Source organism: Oryza sativa, chromosome 1 (assembly GCF_034140825.1).
Source record: "Oryza sativa Japonica Group chromosome 1, ASM3414082v1".
NCBI classification, from domain to species: domain Eukaryota; kingdom Viridiplantae; phylum Streptophyta; class Magnoliopsida; order Poales; family Poaceae; genus Oryza; species Oryza sativa.
In genome coordinates this window covers 1,747,401-1,772,443 of record NC_089035.1, presented here as the reverse complement: position 1 = coordinate 1,772,443, position 25,043 = coordinate 1,747,401, and the positions used below count along the sequence as shown (strand labels likewise).

Sequence of the window (25,043 nt, the reverse complement as noted above, 5' to 3'; positions counted from 1 at the left end):
TGCTTCCTCCATTCCATAATATTTTTTAAAGTTATTTAATAACGTATACTCCTCCGGTTCTATAATAATTGACGTTTTGGACAAATTTGAGGTCAAACTTTAATAACTTTGACCATCAATAACTTCAAAAATATTTAGTTTAAAGAAACTATAACAACATATATATATTTGTCTTTCAAAACACTATAATAAAAGTAAACATGCATTTATTTATTGTGTATATTATAATAAAAAATAAGGTCAAAGGTATATTTTGTAGACCGTGTCATTGTTCAAAACGTCAATTAAAATGAAACCGGAGGGAGTAACTATTTTTTAAAGTTATTTAATAATATAAGACGGACATGCATGCATGTCATTACCTAGCACATATTTTTCACTAAAATATTATTATTCAAATCCTTGACCATCAAGATCTATAATTGTAGGGTGCATGTATTCTACTCCCTCTGTCCCATAATATAAGGGATTTTGAGTTTCTGTTTGCAACGTTTGACCACTCGTCTTATTTAAATTTTTTTAAATTATTATTTATTTTATTTGTGATTTACTTTATTATCTACAGTACTTTAAGCACAACTTTTCATTTTTTATATTTGCAAAAAAAAATTAAATAAGACGAGTGGTCAAACGTTGCAAACAGAAATTCAAAATCCCTTATATTGTGGGACGGATGGAGTATTTATTAAGATAATTCAAACTATAAGGTGATAATAATTACTCCCTCCATCTACTTTTGATAGTCATATTTCATCTTGGCACACAGACCAAAGATAAGTAATTATATTTATCATCCATTTAAATATGCTACTAGTCATTCCTCGTAAACAAGCGATTCATTAATATTTACATTTCTCAATGTCTATGTAGCCAATCTTGTGTGTAAGAATGAAGAGTCATGCATTAAATCCGAGAAGGTCATTAAGATGATATGTTGTTGGATTAAACTATGCCTATCAAAAATAATTTTTTCAGATTTGGAAATATGTCTATCAAAAATAGATGGAGGGAGTATTTCTTAGCGTTTAGGTTAGAGTGGTTATATTTTAGAATGGAGGGAGTAATTAACTATAGTGCGATTGTGCGAACGTGGACTGAATTTGGTTCGCGGAATCAATGTCCAAGAGAAACTAGATTTGAGTACCAATAAATCAACCACCATACATTGCTGTAGGTGGCACCATCACCTTAAAAGAGCCGATGACCAGTCCTGAACAGTTACCTCTGTAACGGGTTACACGCTACTGTGACTGACTCTTGCTAGCCCAATCGTCAGTCAACACAGGACCATTTTGTACGTCAGGATAATTATGGATGTCCAAAAGAAACGGAGAAAAGGCCCCGAAAAGAAGGGCCTATATAGATTTTTGGCCCATCATCATGAAGATTTGAAGAATTAGGCCCAGATAGATACAGAGATTAAAAAGCGGAAAGGAATAAGTCTACTTCACCTCCCTCCACTCATGCGTCTGGGTGAATCACACCCCTCAACCGCAAAACCGGATATAACTTGTCCCTTAACTTCAAAAACCGTTGCAAATCGACTCCCTCGATGGTTTCGGAGGCGGTTTTTCCCACGTGGCACTTACGTGGCGGGTTTATCTGGTCTTCATCCCATGTGACATCGACGTGGCGCTTACGTGGCAGTAAAAAACAAACCTAAATAAAAATAAAAAGAAATTTTGGGCACACGTGTCAGTTACTCGTCTCCTCACTCGACGGCGAGCGAGATGGAGAGAGCGGCGGGGCAGACGGCGGGAGCTTGGCAGAGCGGTGAGAGCAGCAAGACGTTGGAAGCGGTGGGACGGCGAGAGCGGTTGAGGGATACGATTTAACCAGGTACATGAGTTGAGGGACGCAATGTAAACTTATTCCTTAAAAAGCCATGGAGGCCCATTTATCAGGTTTTCCAGATGGTACTAATTGAGAAGCAGAATTGTGTTGAACCACGCAACATCAGAATGGTCAATGCTTCTTAATTAGCCGCCTGCCGCCTTCAACATCCAATCCACACGATGCCATACTGACAACCTCCTGTTTGACACAGCTCCACCTCCACCTCCACCCCTTCTGGAGCTGGAGTTCAGCCAAACAGTTTCAGCTCCACTAAAACTGGAAGCGAAGTTGGGAAGAGCTCTCTCACAAAATAAACTAGAGTTGTGAAGCTGCCAGCTCCACAACTCCACTTCAGACCTAACTCCTAGAGCTAAATTTAGGAGTTGAAATTGTACCAAACAGACCATCAGATGCTCTGATTTCGCTAATGACAGGTTGGTAGTGAGGTTTGGCAGCCAGGACGTATTTACGTGGAGCCAGAAACATCAAAAGAGGGTTTGGTTTAACGCTGGGCCAGTGAGAGTAACGCTCGATAGCGACCTGTGATCTTATCCTCGCCTCTTGTTTGGCTTTGAGATGCTAGAGCTGATCAATTGATCATGCGCATGGCGGATTAGCCAAATTAATCTGCGTTTCTTATAGACTTGGGCGGAATGTCATGATATGCAAGAAAGGTGTCGTGTTGCCTAATACCGATTATTGGTTTTGGAGTCTATTATCTCAGAGGATCATGTGCGGTCTTCAGCTAGCATTATTGTTTTTGGGTTTTTTAAGGGCACAGAGTACCTTCTCTCCCGTTGATCAGAGTTGTGTTTAGTCGCCGCGGTAGCTTTTCTTTTCTATAGCTACAGTTTTTTTCTTTTTCTTCCTTCCTCTATCGCCAGTTTAACTGATTGTACCGTGTAACAAAAACTATTTTTCTCTAATATATTAACGTACAATTTTTTTACGCGTTTGAAAAAAAATTGCTTTTCGAGAATGAGCTCGTGATTAATCTCCCAACGGACAGCTCAGCTTGCTCGGTTATCCAAGTTTGCACGTACAATCATTTTGTCATCCAAGTGTGATGAGAAGATCATGATATACCTGTAATAAAACTGGGTCCATTTCGATACACAGTACAGTTAGTCCTGATAAGCAGGGGATGCTGACACGCAGGGACTCTAGTAATCAGTATTACCATTTCTAGTTAAGCCGCAGCATACTGCTTTTCTATATATTACCTTCGTTTTTTAATAGATAACGCAATTGACATTTTATCACACGTTTAATCATTCATCTTATTTAAAAAATTTACGTAATTATAATCTATTTTATTGTGAGTTGTTTTATCACTTAAAGTATTTTATTCGTGATTCAAATCTTATGTATTTATATAAAATTTTTGAATAAGATGAATAGTCTGATAAGAAGTCAATGGCGTTATCTATTAAAAAAACGGAGAGGGTACATCCTAGACGAGTCCAAGGAAAAAAAATAGGACTACTAGTTGATAAAATAGTGTTTTGAACCCCCATGAGTTCTATTTATACATAATAATATAAAACAGGTAATTCGTTTGTGTGATGAGATGGGGAAATCATTATTAATTCCCTTAAAGATTTGCAAAGCTTACCACTGTACAACTGAACGATTTTTGTTGGTGCTGGTGGTGTCAATTTCGTCCATTTTGGACCGCTGACGAGGACGATAGGAGCGTGAGTGTGACATGGAAGAATACAAAATGTGTTCAACGCCTCACACTCTAGCAGCCGCGTCAGTCAAAGGCACGCCTAACATGCATCCCCAAAAAATATATTCGATATCAAGCATGAAAGAATGGCATTTGGCAACATGCTAATATGTTGTTCAGATCTGAACGCCTATATATACAGATGCTCTCCTGGGCTTTGGCCATAACCACAAACACAAAGCGTAAAGCCATCTACTAGTACCAAGTAGAGGAAATAGCTCAAGGCTTTGGAACGCAAGAACATCACCATGAAGAGCAGCACTCTCTTGGTGATCCTGGCTGTCCAGGCCGCTCTTATCATGGGAATCTTTGCTGCTGTTGCAAAAGAAAATGGTACTGTACTACTGTATACATTAATCTCTTGCCGCTGATGGATATATATGATTCGCCTATCTTAGCTAGGCTGCTTAACTGCGTTCTCACACTGACCATTTCTGTCTTCTCAGATGTTTACTGATGATAATGTCATGCAGTACAATGTAGTCCCTATGATTGATCTGAATGATCGAATTTTCATGTGTGCAGCCGTGGGTGAGAGCAAGGCGATCGACATCAACCCGGGGCAGCTCAAGTGCTGCAGCAACTGCAACTTCTCCTTCTCGGGGCTCTACACCTGCGACGACATCGTCAAGAAATGCGACCCTGTCTGCAAGAAATGCGCCGTCGTCAAGACCTACCCTGTGAAGATGTTCAAGTGCACCGACACCTTCCTCGGCATGTGCGGCCCTCCCTGCAAGCACTGATCGATCGATCGATCGATGATGACCTGAATAATGCATGAACGCGAGCCATTGCTGTCATATATCTGTGATCTGTGTGATATACAGTGTGCATTATATATCATATCTCGATGCTAGTATACTGTATACTCGAACAATAAGCCGTTGTCTGAGTGAAGGACCAAATAAAAATAATGAAGCTAGAAGGTGTTTGCATGTTACTTGGGAGACTTGTGTTTCCCCTGGACTTGAGAGGGACATGAGAACAATGTTAATATTATCTTGTGATAATAGATATATATTGTCTATATTATCTGTCAGCAAGGAAAATCTGTCTACCTTAATAACCATCAAGTTTAAAAAGATCAACTTCTTTTATTACACTTTACTGATTAGCACATCATCATGTCAGAAGAACATATTACATATACTCCTAGTACTATATAACATAGAGAATCTTTTTCATGTAATCAATTAATGATTAAACCTTTCATAACAAAAATATTCCTTTGAACGGGGAAGCATCCCATAATTCCACCCACAGACCCACCAGATTTGAATCATAGTGTGCACAAATATTATGTATGCTTGAGTGCATAAGAGGTGCCACAAATCATAGTGTACCACAAATATTTGGTACATCGGCATATTTTCTAGTGTAAATTTTGGTACCTCTAGTGTAAAGTTTGGTATCTCAAGATACCAAACTTTTATGTGTAAAATGTGGTACCTCGAAATACCAAATATTGGATGGTAAAATTGCTCTTTTTAATAGGATAGTAAAACCATAGATTTGTTGATTGGATTTATTTCTTTGAGTGTGATAAGAGGTGCACTCAACGATGGGGTGGAAAATAAGCTCAAAGTCGTAGTCTAATGAGTCTAGCCAAGCTAAGCTTTTAGCTCATTAATATTATAGTTTCATGTAATTAGCACTTCTTAACTAAGTGTTTGGTCTTTCGGTTATATCTAAATTATTTGTATTAAGATGATAATCGTGTGGCTACATTTAGTTTTTAGTGCCAAATATTTGATAATATCTATAGAATTTTGGCAATATTACATTGAGTCTATTCTACCAAAATTTTGACAAACCGTCACTTTACTAAAATTTTGATATTACTAAATTTTGGAAAGATTTATTTTGGTATCAATCTGACTCTACTAATTTTATAGGACGGAGGGTGTGATTTGTTTGTTGAGGCTGGGGCATGTTCTCGGGGAATAGATCGAATCCATTCCTGTAATTATGAGAGGTCACCGTCAGGTTTGCAAGTTGTTGCAAATGGCGAGCATCGTCCACGTGATATGTAGGAAGAGTTGCTTAATTAGCCGTGGTAGATCACTCGACTGTACTGTGCTGTGTGTACCATCAGATTATGCTGTGGAATGATGCTTCTCTCCATGTTACTGATACTGAGAAGTGACGTTGGGTTATACATTGTAAGGAGGTATAGGTTTTGCAATTGCCAAATTAAGTGAGGTTAATTAAGCACTGATGTCTCCTAATAGCTACAGTTCTTGTACTTTAGAAAGTAAGCTTGGGAGAAACACCAAGCTGACATGTGCATTCCAGATCGCAGACCAGGGTCAAAAAAAGACGCACCTGACGAAGTTAATTTCCAAGAGAAAAAAAAATCCGATCTGGACACCTATAAATAGAGCTGGTCAGATGCGCTTAGCCAGCAGCAACCACAACCGCTCAAAGCACTCTGCAAGTAGACCGAGCAAGGGCAAAGCTTTGTGCATAGCTATAGCACGATAACAATTTACAGGTGGCCATGAAGAGCAGCACGCTCATGGTGATCCTGGTTCTCCAGGCCGTCCTGGTCATGGGGATTTTTGCAGCTGTGGCTAAGGAGAATGGTTACGTGTGTTTCTTAATTGTCAAATTAAGTTTTGGCCCGGGAAAATGCTAGTTAACCTGCTCTGTAAACTGGATTTACACTCTCACGAGATTTCTAATAACTGGATCCAACAAAAGCCAGTCAACTACTTTACAGTTTTAGAAAGAACAACCATGGAGTGTGCCTTTCCATTCCCGTACTGTGTTGTTGTTATCAGGATTCGGAATTGCGGTGATTGATGATTATGCATCGTATACTTTAGAGATTTTTCTAAGGCATACCGAATGAATGAAACTACAAGGTCGCCGTCGAGAGGATAGGCTCGTAGATCTTGCCATCTTGGGGTCGGCCACTCTCATTCACTGGGCTCACTGTCACTGGCACTCGACATGCACAAAAACATCCAAAGCATGCATTGGCTGGGCTCCATCATGCCAACCAACCTAACAGCCTGTATACACAAGCATCATTCATCCACATAAATGGATATAGGCTCAAAGCCGGAAAGAACCCAACAATTCAACCCAAGTTTCTACTGCTGCGTAACCAACTTTCACCGTTTTAACTATCCAAATTAGTGTAAAAAAATGTCTGATTAATCACTGAATGGTTGCACGGATAATTGGTTGCAGCTGTGGGAGAGAGCAAGGGCAACACTGAGACCAACGGTGGCAAGCTCAAGTGCTGCAGCAACTGCAACTTCTCCTTCTCGGGGCTCTACACCTGCGAGGACGTCGTCAAGAAGTGCGACCCCGTCTGCAAGAGCTGCGCCGTCGTCAAGACTCACCCTGTGAAGAAGTTCAAGTGCACCGACACCTTCCTCGGCATGTGCGGCCCTCCCTGCAAGCACTGAAATCCTCTCAATCCAAACTCCAATGTGCTGTGAGAGCATGGCCATGGTGCTTGAGTTCGTGCATACGCATGCCGTCCCAAGTTACATGCCAACAAATAAGCCGTTGTTTCTTAGATATATGTACTACGCAGTGAGTGAAGATGTAGCTGGTTGATGTCAGTACTTCACTGACAGTCACTCTGCCAGCACATGTAATGCATCTCTATGTGCTCAATCGAGCTGGGGCAAGAATAAACGCAGCCGCTGTTTCTGTGCTTTTCATATGCTGCTTCGGTTTTCCATCAATTATCCTAACGTATGGCAGATGCCAAATTGGAAAGAGCATTTTGCCTAGGATGCACAATGCTTAATCGTCATGTTCATTAGAGGATTGTTACCAGATCTACATGTGTGAGTCTACTACAGAACTGATCAGATAGAGCAGAGCTGCTCAAGATGTATAGGAGTCTGGCAGGTTGAACTCTGAGAGAGCCATTCGATCCCGGATCATTACACCGGCCTTGGGCATGACATGCCAGTGTAGAACAAGCTGAACTTTCTTCCCGCGCAAACTGCTTCCCTGATGAGAGCAGAGCAGATGATTCTAGTCAAGAGAAATTCCAAGAATGCATGCAAACTAACACTCGATTTTGAAGCACGATTGACGCTTTACCTGGTCAATCAGAGGATACTTGCTCTTCACCTCCACTTGCAAATTCGCTTTGTCCTTGTCGGGTATGATGTGGTCCCACAATGAAACCTGTCAAATATCACAATTTCAACATGAGCATGGATTGATCAACCGCAACCACTAGAATATAGAATATAAATTGACCAGCTTAATTGTATATCTGACTACATAGTATCAAAGCAATGAGCAACTTGTTGGAACAACTTGATCAAAAGTTTACTTGCTGGTTAAAGGAAAGACTGCACTATACCAGCACAATGAATACATGTACCAGAACATTACTACAGATTTCAGCCAGTTTCTATAAGGTAGCGTTCAAAACAAATTATTCACAGAATTATTGCCGCAGATTATCTACTTGGTTATAGGGAAATTAAATATTTTGAGAAATAACCTTAACAGATAGCTTAGAACAAGAGGTCTAAGCAATTGTATTTGTAGAAGCGTGGAGCAAATAATCCAGTGAAAAAGCTAAAAAGAAAGGGGTAGGTATGTACAGTAGTCTAAACATTCCATGCATGATTACAGATTTCATGTAATCACTGATTGAAGACCAGCTACTTGTTCGTAATAGTACAGATACTGGCAGGAAGAATCTGCTGGCCAAGGTAAAATGTGAACTAGTTACCTGGTTAAGCGAATTCTTCGAGTTCTCATACTCAGCAGTCAGAAAAACGAACACCTGTATCAAAGGAACAACTTAGTAACTGGCTACGAAAACATTGAAGTAAACCAAAACTTTACAAAATCATGTGATAAAAATTGGGAAATCCTACAACTGAAGTATGGACTGCCAAATTAAATATGTATGTAGCAAGTCAATAACATTCAGTAGATCGTCGGTGACCATCTTTTTATTACTGGTTTCACAGGATAAGCAATCATGAACCATGACAATGTTAAAGTATCAAATAGTGATGGTCACTCATTGCTCAAGTTTTTCAATGCTTCTATATTGAGGACAGCAGTCCAGTTTCTCAGTAACATTATGTGAATTGCTCAATCCCTACCCGAGCATGTTACTTGCGATGTTCAGCTAATATTGTTCGCCGGACTGGCAGGGATAAACGTGAGCGCAGTTTTCTGATATACCACATTTGAAACATGAGCTGCATATTCTAGTGAAATCAAAATATCACCTGTTTTGTGCTCCAAGTGAATAGTGACTCCAAATTTGCGGACAAGTTGAAGGTCAGTGTCACCTGTCACACAAATTTACAAAGTTTTCATTGTAGTTGCAAAGGAAGTAACACAGTATATTTATGAGATCGATATATTCGCAGAATTTCACAAAGGAAATATTGCAACAGCAAATCATCAAGTAATTCAAACAGATGTGCATATTAGTAGTTGAGGAGAGAAACATATTATATCATAAGCGGATTTACAAGACTCTGTTCTAGATATGAAAGTGAGATAATATTACTTTGGAAAAATCATTGTTGTATATTTATGAATATCATGCTATTGGAAGTTGACAGATTTTGTTCTGCAGGTGGTTGGAAGTTGGAACATGTCTACTCTATTTTGCATTCAGTATAAGATAGTAACATTTGAAGCCTTTGCACAAGAAAGGTTTTTTACTAAAATGTATTTCTTGATTACAGATATCAAAGCAGATTTGCATTAAAAGAAAGCGAAGGCAAGCCTTTGACTGTTAATTCATAACATCGGAACTTCAGACCAAGCAAACTCTCCATAGCACATAATGAAATGTATTGAATCTAAACTGAAAAGGCGAAAATACACAATGGCAGAACCCAGGCTACTTGATGAGAAAAGGTAAAAAAACGTACTATGACATAATTATACAGCGTAGAAGATTATAACAGAATAGCACATATTGAAATCTTGCTCTATTTAGAAGACACTACTCTGAAACTGTGATTTGGATAATTTGAAATTATCGCATAATGAAACTAAATACGTTTAGGCCTCTGGCAGCACACACACGCAAGCACGAAAGGTTAAGGGCCTTAAGGCACAGACCTTGTCGTTGCCATTGAGCTGCTTGTGGAATCGGTTTATCTTTGTAACCTACAAGAAAAAAAAATTACATAAGCACATTGATGCTAATATCAATAGGCAACAAGACCAACAAAGAGATGATAACCGAGCACTGCTTGCAGAGATAACTGATACTCTGATAGATTCACAATTTTACCATTGTTGAAAGAATCAGAATTTGGCACCCAACCTTCCAAAATTCTACATTTCAGCCAGACAAATCAGTGTCTACATTCTATATGTACATGATCTAGCCGAAAATGACAACAACCTACCAGTAATAGCATCTCCATTTGTAAACAAGAATCATCAAAGATCCTATAACCCCCAAAATACCACCTATTTTGCCACACCAATGACCTCCCAGACATCACAGAACCCTAAACCCTAACCCTATAAAGATCTTCCAGTGAACTGTACAATTTCGCGTTGCTAGATAGACTACGATAACCGGCTAGAACAAATACCTAAACATTTCAGAACTATCTCAGCCATATCAACATGCTGCGCAATGCAGAGAAGATCCCCAATTTCGAGGGTTCCGAGTCGCGGATGATTCCAGGCGTGATAGTGCAAAGGGAGCAAAAAGAAGAAGAAGAACAGACGGATTCGTACATGGGCTTGCGCCTGGACGGAGGGGACGTGGAAGGCGTCGAGCGCGGAGGCGGCGCAGCAGGCGGCGAGGAGGAGGAGCGCCGCCGTCGTCGCCGTCGTCAACAGCCGCTGCACCCAAGAGTGCATCGCTCCGAGTTTTTTTTTCCCTTTTTTTTTCTTTTCGGGCTCTTTCTTTTTCTTTTTCCTCTCGAGTTTTTTCCTCGCCTTTTCTATATGTGAATCAACGGACGGCGATCTTGCAACTGCCACGAGTGCACGGACTTGCGCGCCGTCCGATTAGAAATGGTGAAATTGTGTCTATGTTTGCTCGTGGATTAGACTGAGCTTGGGCCAGGTGGACCAATGCATCTTCGTTTTGGGCTAAATACTGCTGTGTTCTCCGGCCAGGCCAGTATGGGCCTATACTGCAATATTGTACTTATTATAAGTCATCTGAATTTTTTTAGTCGATTTTTTTATTAATTTTGATCAAGATTATAGAAATTTTATGCAACATTTAAAATATTAAATTATTTTCATTGAATTTAACATTGAATATATTTTGATAATATGTTTGTTTTATGTTGAAAATACTAGTACTATATTTCTATAAACTTGGCCAAACTTAAAAAGGTTTGACTAGGAAAAACGTCAAACGACTTATAATATGAAAAACGAATAGAGTATGTGTTTTCTTAATACACGGATGGTTGAATTTTTTATATGTGTGTCATTAACAATTTCAAATGTAATTTTAAAAACAAAAAATGCTGAAAAAAATAATTTTAAATTTTAAATTTCAATAACGGTTTATAAGATGGAAGTCATTCGAGTTAGGAGGAGACGAGGAGTGGAGTTTTTAGTGTTCAAGTGATAGAGGTTATAGCGTGGGACTTAGCAATGGATGTCAACGACGCCAAGAGCGTCCTCATCTCGACTAGCGCATAATATGGCAATAAGATGAGGGTGATTTCCCAATGTGATTTATACAGGGAGATTCTATTTTCAGTTTATGAGTACCATATAATGCGAGTAAGCTTCATTTAAGGTGGGACGAAAGTCACTCTAGTTGTGTTCGGGAGAAGGGGTTGAGAATTGTTAGAATAAATGTCAAATATACTAGTACTATTTAGTTAAAGTTGGACTTGGAGTTGTAATATTTGGTAGGGGTGAAGTTAAAGTCGGACTTTATAACCCGGTATTCTCTTAAAGAGAGGAGGGCACCACAATATAAAAGATGGCGACTATAATGTATCATAGACACGCAGGAAGACTATGGCGGTGAGGCCATAGACTCGTAGCGTCTTGGTGTTGCCCATAATTAGAGCCCTGGGATGCATGTAGGCTTAGGCTAAATCTCTTTAACAAATATCATGTGTTCTTATGTCGTCATTTAGCGTGTCTTAGGTGACCAATGACTGAAGCGATCGAAAAAGTTAATTGTCGTTCCATTATATCGACGTACTTTTATAACAATCACATTAGTGTGCGGTTAATTAAGTATAAAAGCTTAAAAATAGTTTGATATAACTTTTTAAAAGCAATTTTCCTATAATAATTTTCTAAAAAAATATCATTTAACGGTTTGGAAAACATACACGTGAAAAAGAAACAAGTGAAATTAGGAACATTGACTTAAAAACACAACCTAAATAATCAAGTGTACCTTAGTCTCTAGTGGACTGATCACATACATATCCGCATAACATCCTCCTCATGTGTGTGCCTACGACTACGTGATATCCTACTCAATGTACTCGACGCAGCAAGAATTGATGCGGTTTGCCGTTTTGGTGTATTGGTCTGAGGTTTTTACATGTTCATGTAACAGGCTACACCTACCTTGTAGCTCCGCCAACGGTATAATTTACTCAAAATTAGTTCAACATGTTCGGGGAAAAAAACATTGAGGCTGTCCCCTTTTCTCTTTTTAGGATTTTCACTTTAGTACATATGATTATTTTTTCCTCAATATATTGAAATAAACTCGACTCTATTTTATTACTAGTAATGCCTTCGTCCTAAAACAAGTTATATTCCACTCACCCTACATATCGATATAAAATCGAAAGGACCATAATATCCCGCTTCAGTTAAATCCCGATACAATTATCCATTAATTTATCTATTTCTGATACATTTATTTGTACTTTCACAAACTCGATACAATAATTGGTAAAAATGAATTTGTTTGGGAACAAACGTGAGAGGAAAAAAAGTTACTAGAACGGAGTGAATGCTATTTATGATGAAACATTCAATTTTCTGCATATCCTAAACAGGCTCCGTACAAGAAGATATGCGCAACAGTGGAGTTTGATTAGAGTGACAGAAAGAGGAACATTGCTCCAAGCGATACTACCAAAGTAGCGAGCTGGCTTGACATCTCTCGAAGCCGCAGGAAATTGTAAACAACACTTTAGTGACAGCATTAGTGCTTGGATCTTTCTACTAAAAGCGATTCAGTACAGTGATCCACGCACTGCTCAGCTCTCTAGAGTGAAAGCAAAGCAACCGGCTACTACCTACTACGACTGACAATCCATGAGTTGCACAGGTCAAAAATATCAACGGCAAAGATGAGCCAGGTGATAGCCAAGCCAAGGGATCGAGTGAGAGTGCTCCACACCAGGTCACGAATGATTGATTCCACGACAGTAAAATACGCCAATAATACACTCCCTCGTTCGTCCAACTTGGCTGCAGCCTCCGGAGTCGTTTTGACCCCAGATCATCAGCAGGGTCAGAGGCTGGTGCTCTGTGTCTCCCTCGAGCCCTCACACTCACCTCATCTCGCGCACAACACCACGTGACAGCGACCACACCACTGGCCCTGCTTGCGGGCACCACGGTACCACACGGCAAATCTCGTCAGGAAAACGTTGAGAAATCGGGGGCGGAGCTCACCATGTCGACCGGCAGCTGGTCGGTCAGACGCTGTCGTTGAAGGAGAAAAAAAATAAAAATTAAAACTGAATCTTGTCTCAACTTGCTTGGAGCTGTAGCAACGAGCAGTACTACAACTGTGCGATGTACCGCGATTCCTTTTACCGGCAGCTTTGGATCTTCTCGCAGGAGGACGGACTTGTCACCAGCAGTAGTAGTATATGGACACGTTTGCGATTTTGATGTTTTGTCTTCGCCGTAAGCGGCAATAGCCAGAGGGATAGTAGCAGTAGTATACTCCTATATCACAGGTTTCGGCCGACTAATCAAATGGATTATATTTTTCCATCGACGCAAGCGATATGTTCCAGGAAAAGAGTGGATAATTGGAAGAAGTTGGACTAAGCCACGACTTTGTGCGATTTTCTCCCCCTGGTTCCATCACCGATTTGACTCGGGATGTCGCTCGCGATGGGGACTGTCTACCTGATCGGCAACACGAAGCATAGATCCTGTCAAAACTCGAGCAGGATTAGTGTAGATCCGGATCTGATGCAGACCAAACAGGGCTAGGGCCAATTCAAGGCCGCATTAACAAGCGCCCATCGTGCGATGCCTGTGATGAGCTAACGTGAAGCGCGAGCGATCTGCGTGGCAGCTGCACGCGCCATCAAGCGCGCCACCGTGTCGTCTCCGTCGAGTTCGGCCGTGCGGCGCGGCGCCCGCGTCGCGATCGGCAAATAGCAGCGCCGCACCGGGGGATTGAAGGAAGATTCAACGAACGAACGAACGATACGGACGATGGAGCCGGCAATAACTCCTCTTCCAACACGCAACATTGCGATTTGATAGGCGATGCGCCGCATGCCGCCACCAACTGTTTCGGCATGCGGCAAAGACGACCGTTTCGATCCACACACATCGTCGAGTGGTGGCGAGTCACTCGACGGCCAGATAGCGTACAAACGAGAAGACGAAAACTGTTAGTACTTCGTAACAAGATTCGGCAAAAATCGCATGGATACACTGTATCTCCGTAAAGACGAAGTAGGAACACGCCAAGTTCTTAAGCTTGGATGTCTGCTGGATTCCGCACAGAACGTTCCAGAAAGAAAAATGACACGTCACTCGGTCACTCGTATTCCCGGAGGGAGTGAAGATGTCAACATGGAAGTGAAGTTGGGGGTTCCAATTCTTTTGGGGTTAGGACTGTTCCTTTCCAAATATCCTAGTGCTGTTAGGTGCCAAAAATCCTAGTACTATTAGGTGCGGTCTTAATAATCATCATTATTGCCTTCACCTGGCTCGTGGCCATTCTTCTTGTTGCGTGGACTTTGTTGACGAGTAGTCTATGGCAGAAATCGAACCACCTATCTGAACCATTTTTCTCCGAAAAGACTATGGTTAGCGATCATATCAAGTGTGACTGCCAACAGTTTTACTTTTGCACCACCGTAAGTCCGTAACTAACCTACCTACACACGTGGATTATTAGCCAAACCTAGTACTGCCACAGGTAGCCTAAACCAACTTAGCGCAATGATTCGATGCGTGCACCGGGCGCAAGAGATGAGCAGCAGCAGCCGCCATGACGTCGAACGAGACAACACAGCCACACGCTATGACGTGCGCGGCAAAAGGTGGAAAAAGCAGAGGCAACAAAGCCGTGCGCGAGCCGGCAATTCGATCGGCGCCGCGCCACATGTCAACAACCGTGGAGCAACAAGCGCGCGATATCTCGACCTTGCACGGCCACGCCAAGCTGACATCCGACTTCGATTCATCCTCCACCCACCTGACCCAACCCAGCCACGTCCCCGTCCCCTACCAGCTAACGCATTCACTCACCTCACTCCACCTTCGCAGCGTGGCTTCCAGCTGTGCCGTACCCCGTCCCAAGTGTGCCGATGCGTGCGAGTCCTTTCGCAAATTAAAACAAGTTAAGCTCTGGGAAATGGTCTTTCGGAAAAAGGTTAAGCTTGTGGGAAAATCACAACAGAAACGGCATGGACGGCATGTGAGCGAGAGAGGGAGGAAGCGAACAAAACGCGGGGTGCCATGCCAAAGGCGTCGACGTCGTGGCGTACCAGCGCGGCCGGTCCTAGAATAGGATAGCCACGCCATCCGTATCGGTATCGCCCGTATATCGCCTCCCCGTCGGGTTATCCCGCGCCGCGTCATGTCTACGTACACGACTACACGACGCCGTTTCGCGGCCGGGGATAGGACGCGCGGACGCGCGCGGGGCGTGACCACGCGCGGGATTTGCCCTGGTGAGCCGCGGTCTCATCGGGAACCTTATCACCACCCGCGCGCGCGGCGCCACACCACACAGCACCACACGCCCCCGCGGGGGAAAAACCATGGCCCCAGCCGGCCAGCCGTCTCGCGTCGCCGCGCGCCGCGCCAAAACGAGACAAGCAGCGGCTGGCCTGCGACTGCGAGGTGACTCACGCCCACACCTCCGTGACTCACACCAAATGCTACTGCTCCCAGCCGTGAGCTGGGTACGCATTTGCTGTACCTTGTCACGTGGGGCTCAGTTTTGTTTGGCACAGGGCGAGCGAACCACCTGTCGCGGCCTACTCTCCCCCACGCCGCCTTCACAAAAGTGCACCTATAAACGAAGAAAGGAGTGAGCACTCTCTCACTCACTCGGTCGATGCCTATGGCCAACTTGCTTGATACTCTCTCCATTCTCCAATATGCTCAAGTCTCGCAATAAAAATCTCAGGCGGCTCAGCTCACTACTACTGTACTAATACTAGTATACTCGCTCAGTCCCTCTCTAACAGGTCACAACCTCTGAAAATACTTTTAGTACGCACCACCGTGCAACGACCAAGCTCTCTCCACATAAACAAAACGCATCACTGCTCACAGCTAACACTGAACCCGGACTTTGTCTAGCAGCTTGTACGCATGCGTATCGGATCTAGCCGCATCTTGTATACCAGCACCTGTAAAAAAAAACCGCACGATCTGCCCACCAGCGTCCAAAACAACCAGCTGCACGATCACAGCATAGGTAAAATATCTAGCCTCATTAGTCAAACTCATAAAATTAGCTGCACATCCTCAGTGCAGGAATCTCAGGGTAACAGCTCATTAACTACACAATCTCAACATTAAACCAGCAGAGTAAAATGCATACAGACGAGACGAGTTGCAATGCGACGACATGACCAGATCTCGAGAGCAAAAGATATGTAATGTAATCAAAACTTATTTTTCTTTCCATAACAGAGACGACAGCCCCAAATACTTGACTTGTCCACTATGATTTTCTTGACAAACTTAGGTACCAGATAACATTGAGAAAAGAAAAAGAAAAACATAACATACCACCTATAACTTACCATACTTTTAACCTAACAAAATTACTCTCCGAATGCTAAATGTGCGTTGGAGTTCTTATGGGCGGAACTGAAATCTCAAGGGCACGAGCAGATTGATTTTGCTCGGGGAAAAAACCCAAGAAATCTCCTCCCAAGCACCCACACTCACAGGCCCATCACACCAACATGAATAACTTTAGCAAGCTCTTAATTCACACGCAGAAATCCACCTGCCGGAACATATCACCACGGCCGAAGTCGTAGCCGCTGGGTATCTCTGGGAAATCCTCGCAGAAGTCATCACCGATGTCGTCGAGGTCGAGGTCATCTTCTTCAGCGAAGTCTCCAAGCAGCATGTCCTCAGTGAAGAGTACGTCTTGTTCGCCATTCATGTAAGCCGGCACATCGGAGATATCCAGAGCATCCAGCCCAGCTCGGAAATCCATCGGGTCAATGTCCGGCAGCTGTAGACCGCGCAGTATATCCTTGTAGAACTCTGGGTCATCCGGCAGCTCGGCGGTCTCGTTGGTAGCCTCCACCAGGAGGGGAGTTGCAGCTTGCTCCGGCAGCGGCGGCGACTCTGGCTTTGGAGCTGGCTTGGTGGCTTCGAGCACAGACGACGGCGAAGGGTGGGCGAATGGCGCGGCAGAAGTCGAGGACGACGAGGACGCAGTCGGAGTAGGGGTCGCCGAACTAGCAGGTGAGGCAGAGGAGGCCACACCACGGCGGCGCTTCTCTTCGGCGAAGTTGCGGGAGGCAGACTGGTAGGCGGCGGAGGCCGCATCAGCAGTGTCAAAGGTGCCAAGCCACTCCCTATGGCCGGTGAAGGGGTTGCGGATCTCCGCCGCCCACTTGCCCCACTTCCGGAGGCGCACACCACGGTAGCAGGTGCTCCCAACCTTGCCGATGTTGGCGTAGGCAGCGACGGTGGACGCCGGAGAGGCCTGCTTCGTCGACGAAGCTGGCTTGCCAATGAAGAGCTCAAAGTAGCGCTTCTTTGAGGCGGCGCCGGCGTCCTCGTCGTCGTCAGAGTCGGAGTCCGTCGCGTCAGGGTCCTCGAACACGACGCGGACGCGACGGCTTGGCTGCAGGGAGGCCGCCGCCGACGGCACATGGGGCCTGGAGAAAGCAGCAGAGGGTTTAAGGCCAAACCCGGATAGCCTCTTCGTCTTGGGCTTCTTCGCCATCACCTTCTTGAGGAGCATCTGCTGCTGCTTGGAAGGGGCCATTTCTCTCTTCTTCTAACTCTTGCCGGAAAAGAACTCTAAAATTCCTCACCAAAACTGACAAAACTGAAGGGGAAAAACTCTAAAAGGGGGAAACTTTTTTTTTCTCTTGTGCAAAAATTTGACGGAGACGAACACGAATCGATCGAATCCGTCAATCTCCTCGACAGAAACCACACGGCCTTATGTGGAGGAACCCGGAATACTTGACCCCGAACCCGTCCCTGCAAAATCACAGACGAGAAACAAACCCATCAATCAAAAACCCCACAAAAACCCACCAAGAACCCTCCAGATCTGGACGAACCGGCCGCGAAACCCGGTCAAATCCACTCCAGATCGGCGTAAACCTCGCCAAAGATGAAAAATTTCACGGTGGGGAAGGGGCACCCGGACGCACCTGAGCATCGACGTGGACTTGTTCCAGCCGTGGAGCCTCTGGTGCATAGATCGGCGGGCGCAGACGAGGGGGAGGAGGACGGCTGCGGCGACGACGGCGCAGACGAGGAGCACGACTACCACCAGATCGGAGAAGGGGCTAGAAGACATATACGGGTGCTGGTACTGGTGCTTCCGCGGCCTTCTTCTCCGACGGCGGCGCGGTCGTCGTCGTCGCCTCCGGCCTCCCACGCGCTCGCTAAAACCCCGACCAAAACGGCGAGAGGAGCAAAAGGGGTTGGGCTCGTCTCCTCCGCCGATATTTAATCCCCTCCCACTCCTCCACCCATTCCTCTCCCTCACGCGCCTATCCCCCACCCCATCACACTGACGCGTGGGCCCACCCCACCATATGGTCCCTCATGTCACGCGGGAGTGGCCTCTCTGCCTCCGGATGATATTCTGCGGCTTCACGCACCAGATTTCTGCACAGTCGCCTGCTACGAACACAGTGACGGGTGGGCCACTACTACGTCCGGGCCCACGCGCAGTGACAGAGCGGTCACCTCGCGGAGTAAAAATCTCGGTACCGGTGCTACCGTCCGGAAGCATGCGGGGGTTTTAGCTGACATGTGGGGCCCGGGCGATGTGTCCCCACCACTCATGGGGATAAGCACCAAATGGCAGAGGTGGGGAGGGTTTTGGGGGGGCTTTATGACGGGGAAGCGAATGGGCGAGATGAGGCGGCTAGCAAATGATAAATGCTTCACCTACACGCCTGGCCTGTACATCATCGTCTCCATGACATGTGGGCCCCTTACACTTCTGCATAGTGACCAGATCTAGTGATAGGGCAACGGAAAAGAAGGGGATTGGGATTCTATGGTTGAGATTCCACGCGGCCAAGGCTAATCTCCCAATCAAGACGTCCTTAACTCAGAACTAATTTCTGACACATGGAAATGGCGATAGATATTTTTAGAATAAATAAAGTACTTAATGCTGAAATTATCGTGAGAGGCCCCACGACAGAATTGGAAGGATTTTGTGTTTCCAGCTAACTTGAGGGCCAAGGTAAACGGGCACCGTAAAACGGAACGGAATTTTTTTTGGAAAAGCGGGCAAAAACATGTGGCCACGGAGGGGCCGTCGATTGGTCAGCTTCCTCTTTTTTCGTAGCGTGCCTCGTTTGACACGTAAGCATGTTTTGTGCGAGAATCTCTCATCTGATGACCCACGATATATTTTGGAAGATTTTCCTCTACGTGGACTTGGCACTTGCTGACAATCCCAAGATTTGTTTACTATACAGTGATTCTATTTTTAGGAGAGACTGTTTCATATGGCCAGATAAAAAGACGGAAGCTAAAACAAGTCTTCCGTTAATCCGCAGATCTGATTCTGTTCTCGGCACTGTATCTGCATGCAGTTAGGCGTGATTCTTCGATCTTATTATGCGCCGTAAACAGGATTCTTCGCAGAAAAAGTCAAAGATTTGTACATTCGATCTATATTGAAAACCGAAAAAAAAAGTTTCTTTTGATTATTTAAGGTTGGTTACCAATGTAAAAAAAAGTGTATACTAACAGTAACTTCTGCACTTGTTATGTAGTACCCCTCAATCTACTTTTGATAGTCATATTTTATTTTGGCACACAGACCAACGATAAGTGATTCTACTTATCATCCATCTAAACATGCTACTAATCATTCCTCATAAACAAGCGATTTATTAATATTTACATTTCTCGATGCCCATATAGTCAATCTTGTGTGGAAGAATAAAGAGTCACGCATTAAATTCAAGAAAGCCATTAAGATAATAATTTGTTGGATTGAAATATGTCTATCAAAAATAATTTTTTCAGATTTAGAAATATGACTATCAAAAGTAGATGGAGGGAGTAATTAGGAAACCTTGGAAATTATTCTATGTAAAGGTATTTTTTTTTACTCAATATGCATAAGATGGAAAAAAAATTCTTTACTCAAAATGCAGTGACTCGAACAAAATATTCGCTCCTTATAGGAGCACGAGCACTAATCTTGTACAAACATTTAAACCCTAATATGCTATACCTGGAATATAGCGAGTATATTTACACGTTGGAGGAGAAAAAAATAAAGAGGGAGATAATATTCGGGAAGGAATTAGTTCGGCAGGAAAAAGCAAAAGGAATTTCTCATCGTGGCGAGACCAACGTGGACATTTGTCGCAGGAGATGGGCCTCGGCTCGCCTTTGCAGCTGGCACGCCCGCCCGCGTGAGGTGTGTCATGTGTGGACTCGATGTGGTGCGCGTAGGCGGCCGCCACGCAGACCCAGACCCAAAGGTGCTCACTCACGAGGCCCAGGGAGTGAAGCGAGCCGGTCCGGTTGGGTGGGTGGGTCCCAGATGGAAGCCCTTGTCGGTTGGTGTGCGCAATTTGACTAATCTTTCTTTCTTTCTCGCTAGTACCGGTAGTGTCCCTTTTTCTCTTCTTCTCCTCTTTTCTTTTCTCCCTTTTCGAGGCGTGCAAGCTGTTTGCACTGTGCACGCAGCAGCCTTCCCTCATGGCCCAGCACGTGCGAGCTGCGTGCGCCGTTTTAGTTTTTCATTTTCCTCTCTCTCTTTTCAGACGGGATAATATACAGTATCATCAGCTGCAGCAGTATGCATGGTCGAGTAGTAGTAGACAGTATAGTAGAGTAGACCATGCCGGTTTTTGTTTCGGCGGCGAAGAAAAGCATCGGCGTCGGCGTGGCACGACCACGAGCGGATCCGATGAGTCGCACGTACGGGGCGGCATGCGCGCCACGTGACGCGCGGCCGAGTCGCCACCCACTTGGACGGACTCTCGCTTTCTCATATGGTGGTACAGTACGAAATATTTTATTTTTGTGAAGGAAGGTGCGAAATATTTTATGCAGCCAAATGGATTCCCAACTTTGTCGTGGAGTCGTGCGGTGCGTGGAGTGGAGATCCCCTGCGGTGACCAAGCGAACACAAACAGCGGACCGGTCAGCGTGCAGCAGTTGCACCGCTGCGTTGCACGCCGAGTAGGAGTAGAAAGGCGGGTGAAACGAGTAAAAAATGCAGTGGACGGTGCGGGCCAAAGGTTAACTGCAGGGTATACGTAGCGCGCATGCGTGCCGGTGGGGATTTACCGTTACAAAAAGGTTCGTGTGCTGTTTTACCTTTGCAGTCGCGGTAAATGTCAGTTTGTTAGCGCACTGCTTCTTTTTGTGAGGTACTACTCGTTTTTGCGTGTGCTCGTAAATGGCTATGAACAATTCATGCGAATGGCATGAACATGTTTCGAGAGAAAAAGGTTGGCCGGATATTTGTTTGGCCCATCACAGTCCAGATCCGCACGGTGGGCTAACAGGCCGCATGATTTCACCATATTCGCTCGCCGTGTTGGGCTAAGGGAACCGAGCTGCCCTTACCAGTCATTGATACATGGAATAAGTACATATGAGGTCCCTTAACTTGTCAACGAATACGATTTTCGTGCTTCAACCGGAAACCAGATACAACGGGTCCCTCAACTATCAAAACCAGTGCAAAACCAGTGCAGATGAAGTCCCTCGGCGGTTTTGAGGGTGGTTTTAGCTGACGTGGCCCCTACGTGGCAAAATTTGACTTAGTCTTCTTTTGATGTGGCATTGACGTGGCGCCATACGTGGCAATTTGATCCGGAAAAATAATAAACTTCGTGGGACCCACATGTCAGTCTCACATAAATCAATAAAAGAATGGTAGGGCCCACGTGGGCCCCACAAGTCCTTCTCGGCTCTCGTTTCTCTTCCTCTTCGCTCTTCCTCGTCCTCGCGGGAGCGGCGGCAGGAGCATGCCGGCGGACGGAGCGGCGGCGGGGCTGAGGGGCGGGCGGAGCGACGACAGGCCGCAGGCAGCGGAGGTTGCCGGCGAGTGCGACAGCTACACTCCGTCGGCCGCTCCGCCCGCGATGCCCAGCCGGACGGCGCCGCCCCTCCTCGCTTAGTAGCCGTACGCGCCACCTCCCTCCTCGCCCGGCCACCTCCGCCGACGTCCTCGATGGTCACATCCGGGTCGGAGCTGCCCTTCGTCGCCCGGCCGCCGAGCGCCGCCTCCCTCCTCCCCCGGCCGCCGCGCGTCGCCTCTCCTCTCCAGGCCGCCAAGCGCCGCCCCCCTCCTAGCCGCGCCGCCTCCCTCCTCGCCGGTCCGCCGCGCGTTGCCTCTCCTCGCCCGGCCGCCACGTGCCACCTCCCTCCTCGCCCGGCTGCCGCGAGCTGTCATCCCTCACCCGGACACCGCCCGCCACCTCGGGGATGGGAGAAGGGAGAGAGAGGAAGAAGAAGAGGGGCTCTAGGTGAAGAGAGGGAGATGCTGAGAATGACATGTGGGGCCCACGTGGGCCCCCACCATTTTTTTATTAATTTATGTGTGAGGCTGACATGTGGGTCCCACGAAGTTTATTATTTTTTCGGATCAAATTGCCACAGATGCGCCACGTTAATGCCACATCAGATGAAGACCAAGTCAAATTTGCCACGTAGGCGCCACGTCAGCCAAAACCACTCTCAAAACCGTCGAGGGATCTCATCTGCACTGGTTTTGATAGTTGAGGGACCTGTTGTATCTGGTTTTCTGGTTGAAAGACGAAAATCGGACTCGTTGACAAGTTAAGGGACCTCAGATGAACTTATTCCTTGATACATTGGGCCTTAGGCCCACCAAGCGTATGTCTTTTCTGGACTATGTTTCAGTAGAGTAGACCGGGGGTAGTTCAGTGAGAGTGATATGCTCCCGAAATTTCACCGTCACGCACCAGCCCATCAGAACCAAAGGAAAAACTATTCAACGTCACTGCATTGCAACAGGTCGCACCGTTTGCAGTTACAGCTCGATATTATTATAATATGGGCAGCATCAGCCACAGAATCACCCACTTCAGACCATCGTTTTCTCACCACATCCTGAACCGGTTCATGGCTCTCTGATAAACCACCCACCTTTGATCGTTTGAACAAGTAAAGAAAGAAAGGGGGAGAGCTCACATCAAAGACCAGACCACCACCAGCGGTTGCAATGAGTTGAACACAAAGTCGGTTATTTAGATGAGATCCCCGATCCAACCACCGGCACCGGCACCAGTCCATGTGCGTGATCTGCAGCTCGTCGCACGCTGCATGGGCCGGCGGCCAGTTTAGACGCTGTACCGGTAATAAAGATATCCACACACACATTCGCATGCAATGGCCATCAGATGCAGCCTCTGCCACCACTCCACCTCCACCTTTTCAATTCCTCCTCCGCCATTATTGCCGCCTCCTCTCGACCTCCCGTCACGTACTGTTTGCTTGCGTTGCAAACCGCCGTGGCAGCGGTCGGTCGCCACCGCCGCTGCCCACCATGTGGCCGTGTGCGGTAACCGATCTCGCATGCCGTCCTCTCGCGATCCAACCACCTCCCCAACCGACCGTGCATTACTCGTACGTACTATACCCCCTCTCCCTATTGCATACCACGCAAAACGCCAAGAGAAAAACCGTACCGCACTTGACCGAGAAAAAACGCGGTGCAGTTTGTTGCTTCTGGACTACTATAGATATGGGGTACTGTACCGGATCGATGAGTTTATGTGTTTCGTGAGGGGGGATGACGAGGAAACAGCCAAGATTGGTGTCCATCGATCTATACAGTGTACATGATGAGTTTGGATGGGTCGGGTGCAGTTGGTGCCGGGGAGTAATGGTTTTGATCGGCGCGCCGCGAACCACATGAGAGCAGGCGAGATATCACACGCTACAAACGAAATGAGAAAACCCACCGGCAACGCACATCTGAAACCGGCCTTACTCATACGAGAAAACGACGTCCCGAGAGAGAGAGAGAGAAATCAAGCACCGATTATTCCTAAACAAGCACAACGCCGTGGGTGGCTTTAGCTTGCGTGGTTTGAACACAACCTTTTGTGGTAGGACTACTTTGCAATCCGGGGCAAGCACGACGTGTGCGATGCGATCACAGCAATTAAATTTTCCTGGTAAATGGCCCTATCAGCTTTCCATCTCCCAATCCAACTTTCCTGCTCCCAAAATAAATATTGCCAGAGAATTACAGAAGGTTTGATTGCGAATAAGTTACTGATGACCCGTAAATATTATACTTGCAGTTGCAGGAAAAGTATTTTTGTGGTTTGGCCCCTAGCGTCAATGATAGCACTAGACAGGCACTGGAAATCTTCAACCAAACATGGAAGACACAAATGGAGAGGGAACGAAAAAAAAAAAAAGAAGAACACTCGATTTTCGTTATGTCATGTGAATTGCCGCCTAACTTAAAAACGCAAGTGTTAATCAATGTCAAGTAGTACTAGTAGGGAGTTTTTCAGAACAAGATTTGGTTTGCGCACATACGACCTAGACTTTGATATCATATGCACCCACAAGATATTGTTTTTTATTTTGTTTATTAAAGATTAGGAGTAGTAAAGAAAGGATGATTCCACGGGAGTTTCGTGAACTCTTCTCCAGCGTTCCCATTTACCTCAAGCCGACGGCAAACCTGAAACCGACGTGAAAGACGTTGGCTCACCATCTTTTCCTGTGGGCTTTATCTCGCTCCACGAAATTGCATAAAGATTTCATTTCTAGGTCAACCATGCCGGCCTCAATTATCCGCTCCTTTTCAATTAAACGTTCACAATTTCCCAGCTTCACCTTTTTCATGCACTCCAAGGAGGACTGGAAGCTTCGGATTTCGAATTTTCCGTCCATTTTAGTGCTGTACAGTTCATTTCAGATCTTTTGTTCCATCTCGGTTTGTCATGTGTGCAGGTCAACGTCGACAGTTCATCCACCATGAAATTATTTTCTCTTCCGTTCACAATATCCTTTTGAAGTTTGAACTGCTCCATGTAATTTATCGTGGCAGCTGATTAAATTAAATCTTTCGTTTGCTTGAAATAAAATATTTGTAAGGTCGTAGTAC

At 45.2% G+C, this 25,043-nt stretch overlaps 4 protein-coding genes across 4 annotated transcripts; 2 read left to right on the top strand and 2 right to left on the bottom strand.

Moving 5' to 3' along the window:
- Positions 1 to 3,733: 3,733 nt before the first annotated feature.
- Positions 3,734 to 4,595, top strand: LOC4325794 (Bowman-Birk type wound-induced proteinase inhibitor WIP1). The gene is made up of 2 exons (XM_015767326.3): positions 3,734 to 3,901; positions 4,094 to 4,595. Exons 1-2 carry the CDS (start codon positions 3,817 to 3,819, stop codon positions 4,309 to 4,311), a joined length of 303 nt encoding a protein of 100 aa, XP_015622812.1. The 5' UTR covers positions 3,734 to 3,816; the 3' UTR covers positions 4,312 to 4,595.
- Positions 4,596 to 5,971: 1,376 nt separating this feature from the next.
- LOC4325793 (Bowman-Birk type wound-induced proteinase inhibitor WIP1) lies at positions 5,972 to 7,517 on the top strand. The gene is made up of 2 exons (XM_015769892.3): positions 5,972 to 6,153; positions 6,767 to 7,517. The coding sequence occupies exons 1-2, from the start codon at positions 6,069 to 6,071 to the stop codon at positions 6,985 to 6,987; spliced, it is 306 nt and encodes a 101-aa protein (XP_015625378.1). The 5' UTR covers positions 5,972 to 6,068; the 3' UTR covers positions 6,988 to 7,517.
- LOC4325792 (probable signal peptidase complex subunit 3) lies at positions 7,209 to 10,464 on the bottom strand. Its single transcript, NM_001401493.1, has 6 exons — positions 10,280 to 10,464; positions 9,647 to 9,694; positions 8,797 to 8,859; positions 8,286 to 8,339; positions 7,640 to 7,726; positions 7,209 to 7,546 (listed from the first exon to the last, which is right to left on the bottom strand). Exons 1-6 carry the CDS (start codon positions 10,403 to 10,405, stop codon positions 7,418 to 7,420), a joined length of 507 nt encoding a protein of 168 aa, NP_001388422.1. The 5' UTR covers positions 10,406 to 10,464; the 3' UTR covers positions 7,209 to 7,417.
- A 5,895-nt stretch (positions 10,465 to 16,359) lies between these two features.
- Positions 16,360 to 17,920, bottom strand: LOC4325981 (ethylene-responsive transcription factor ERF118). Its single transcript, XM_015761053.3, has one exon. The coding sequence runs from the start codon at positions 17,709 to 17,711 to the stop codon at positions 16,695 to 16,697; it is 1,017 nt and encodes a 338-aa protein (XP_015616539.1). The 5' UTR covers positions 17,712 to 17,920; the 3' UTR covers positions 16,360 to 16,694.
- Positions 17,921 to 25,043: the final 7,123 nt, after the last annotated feature.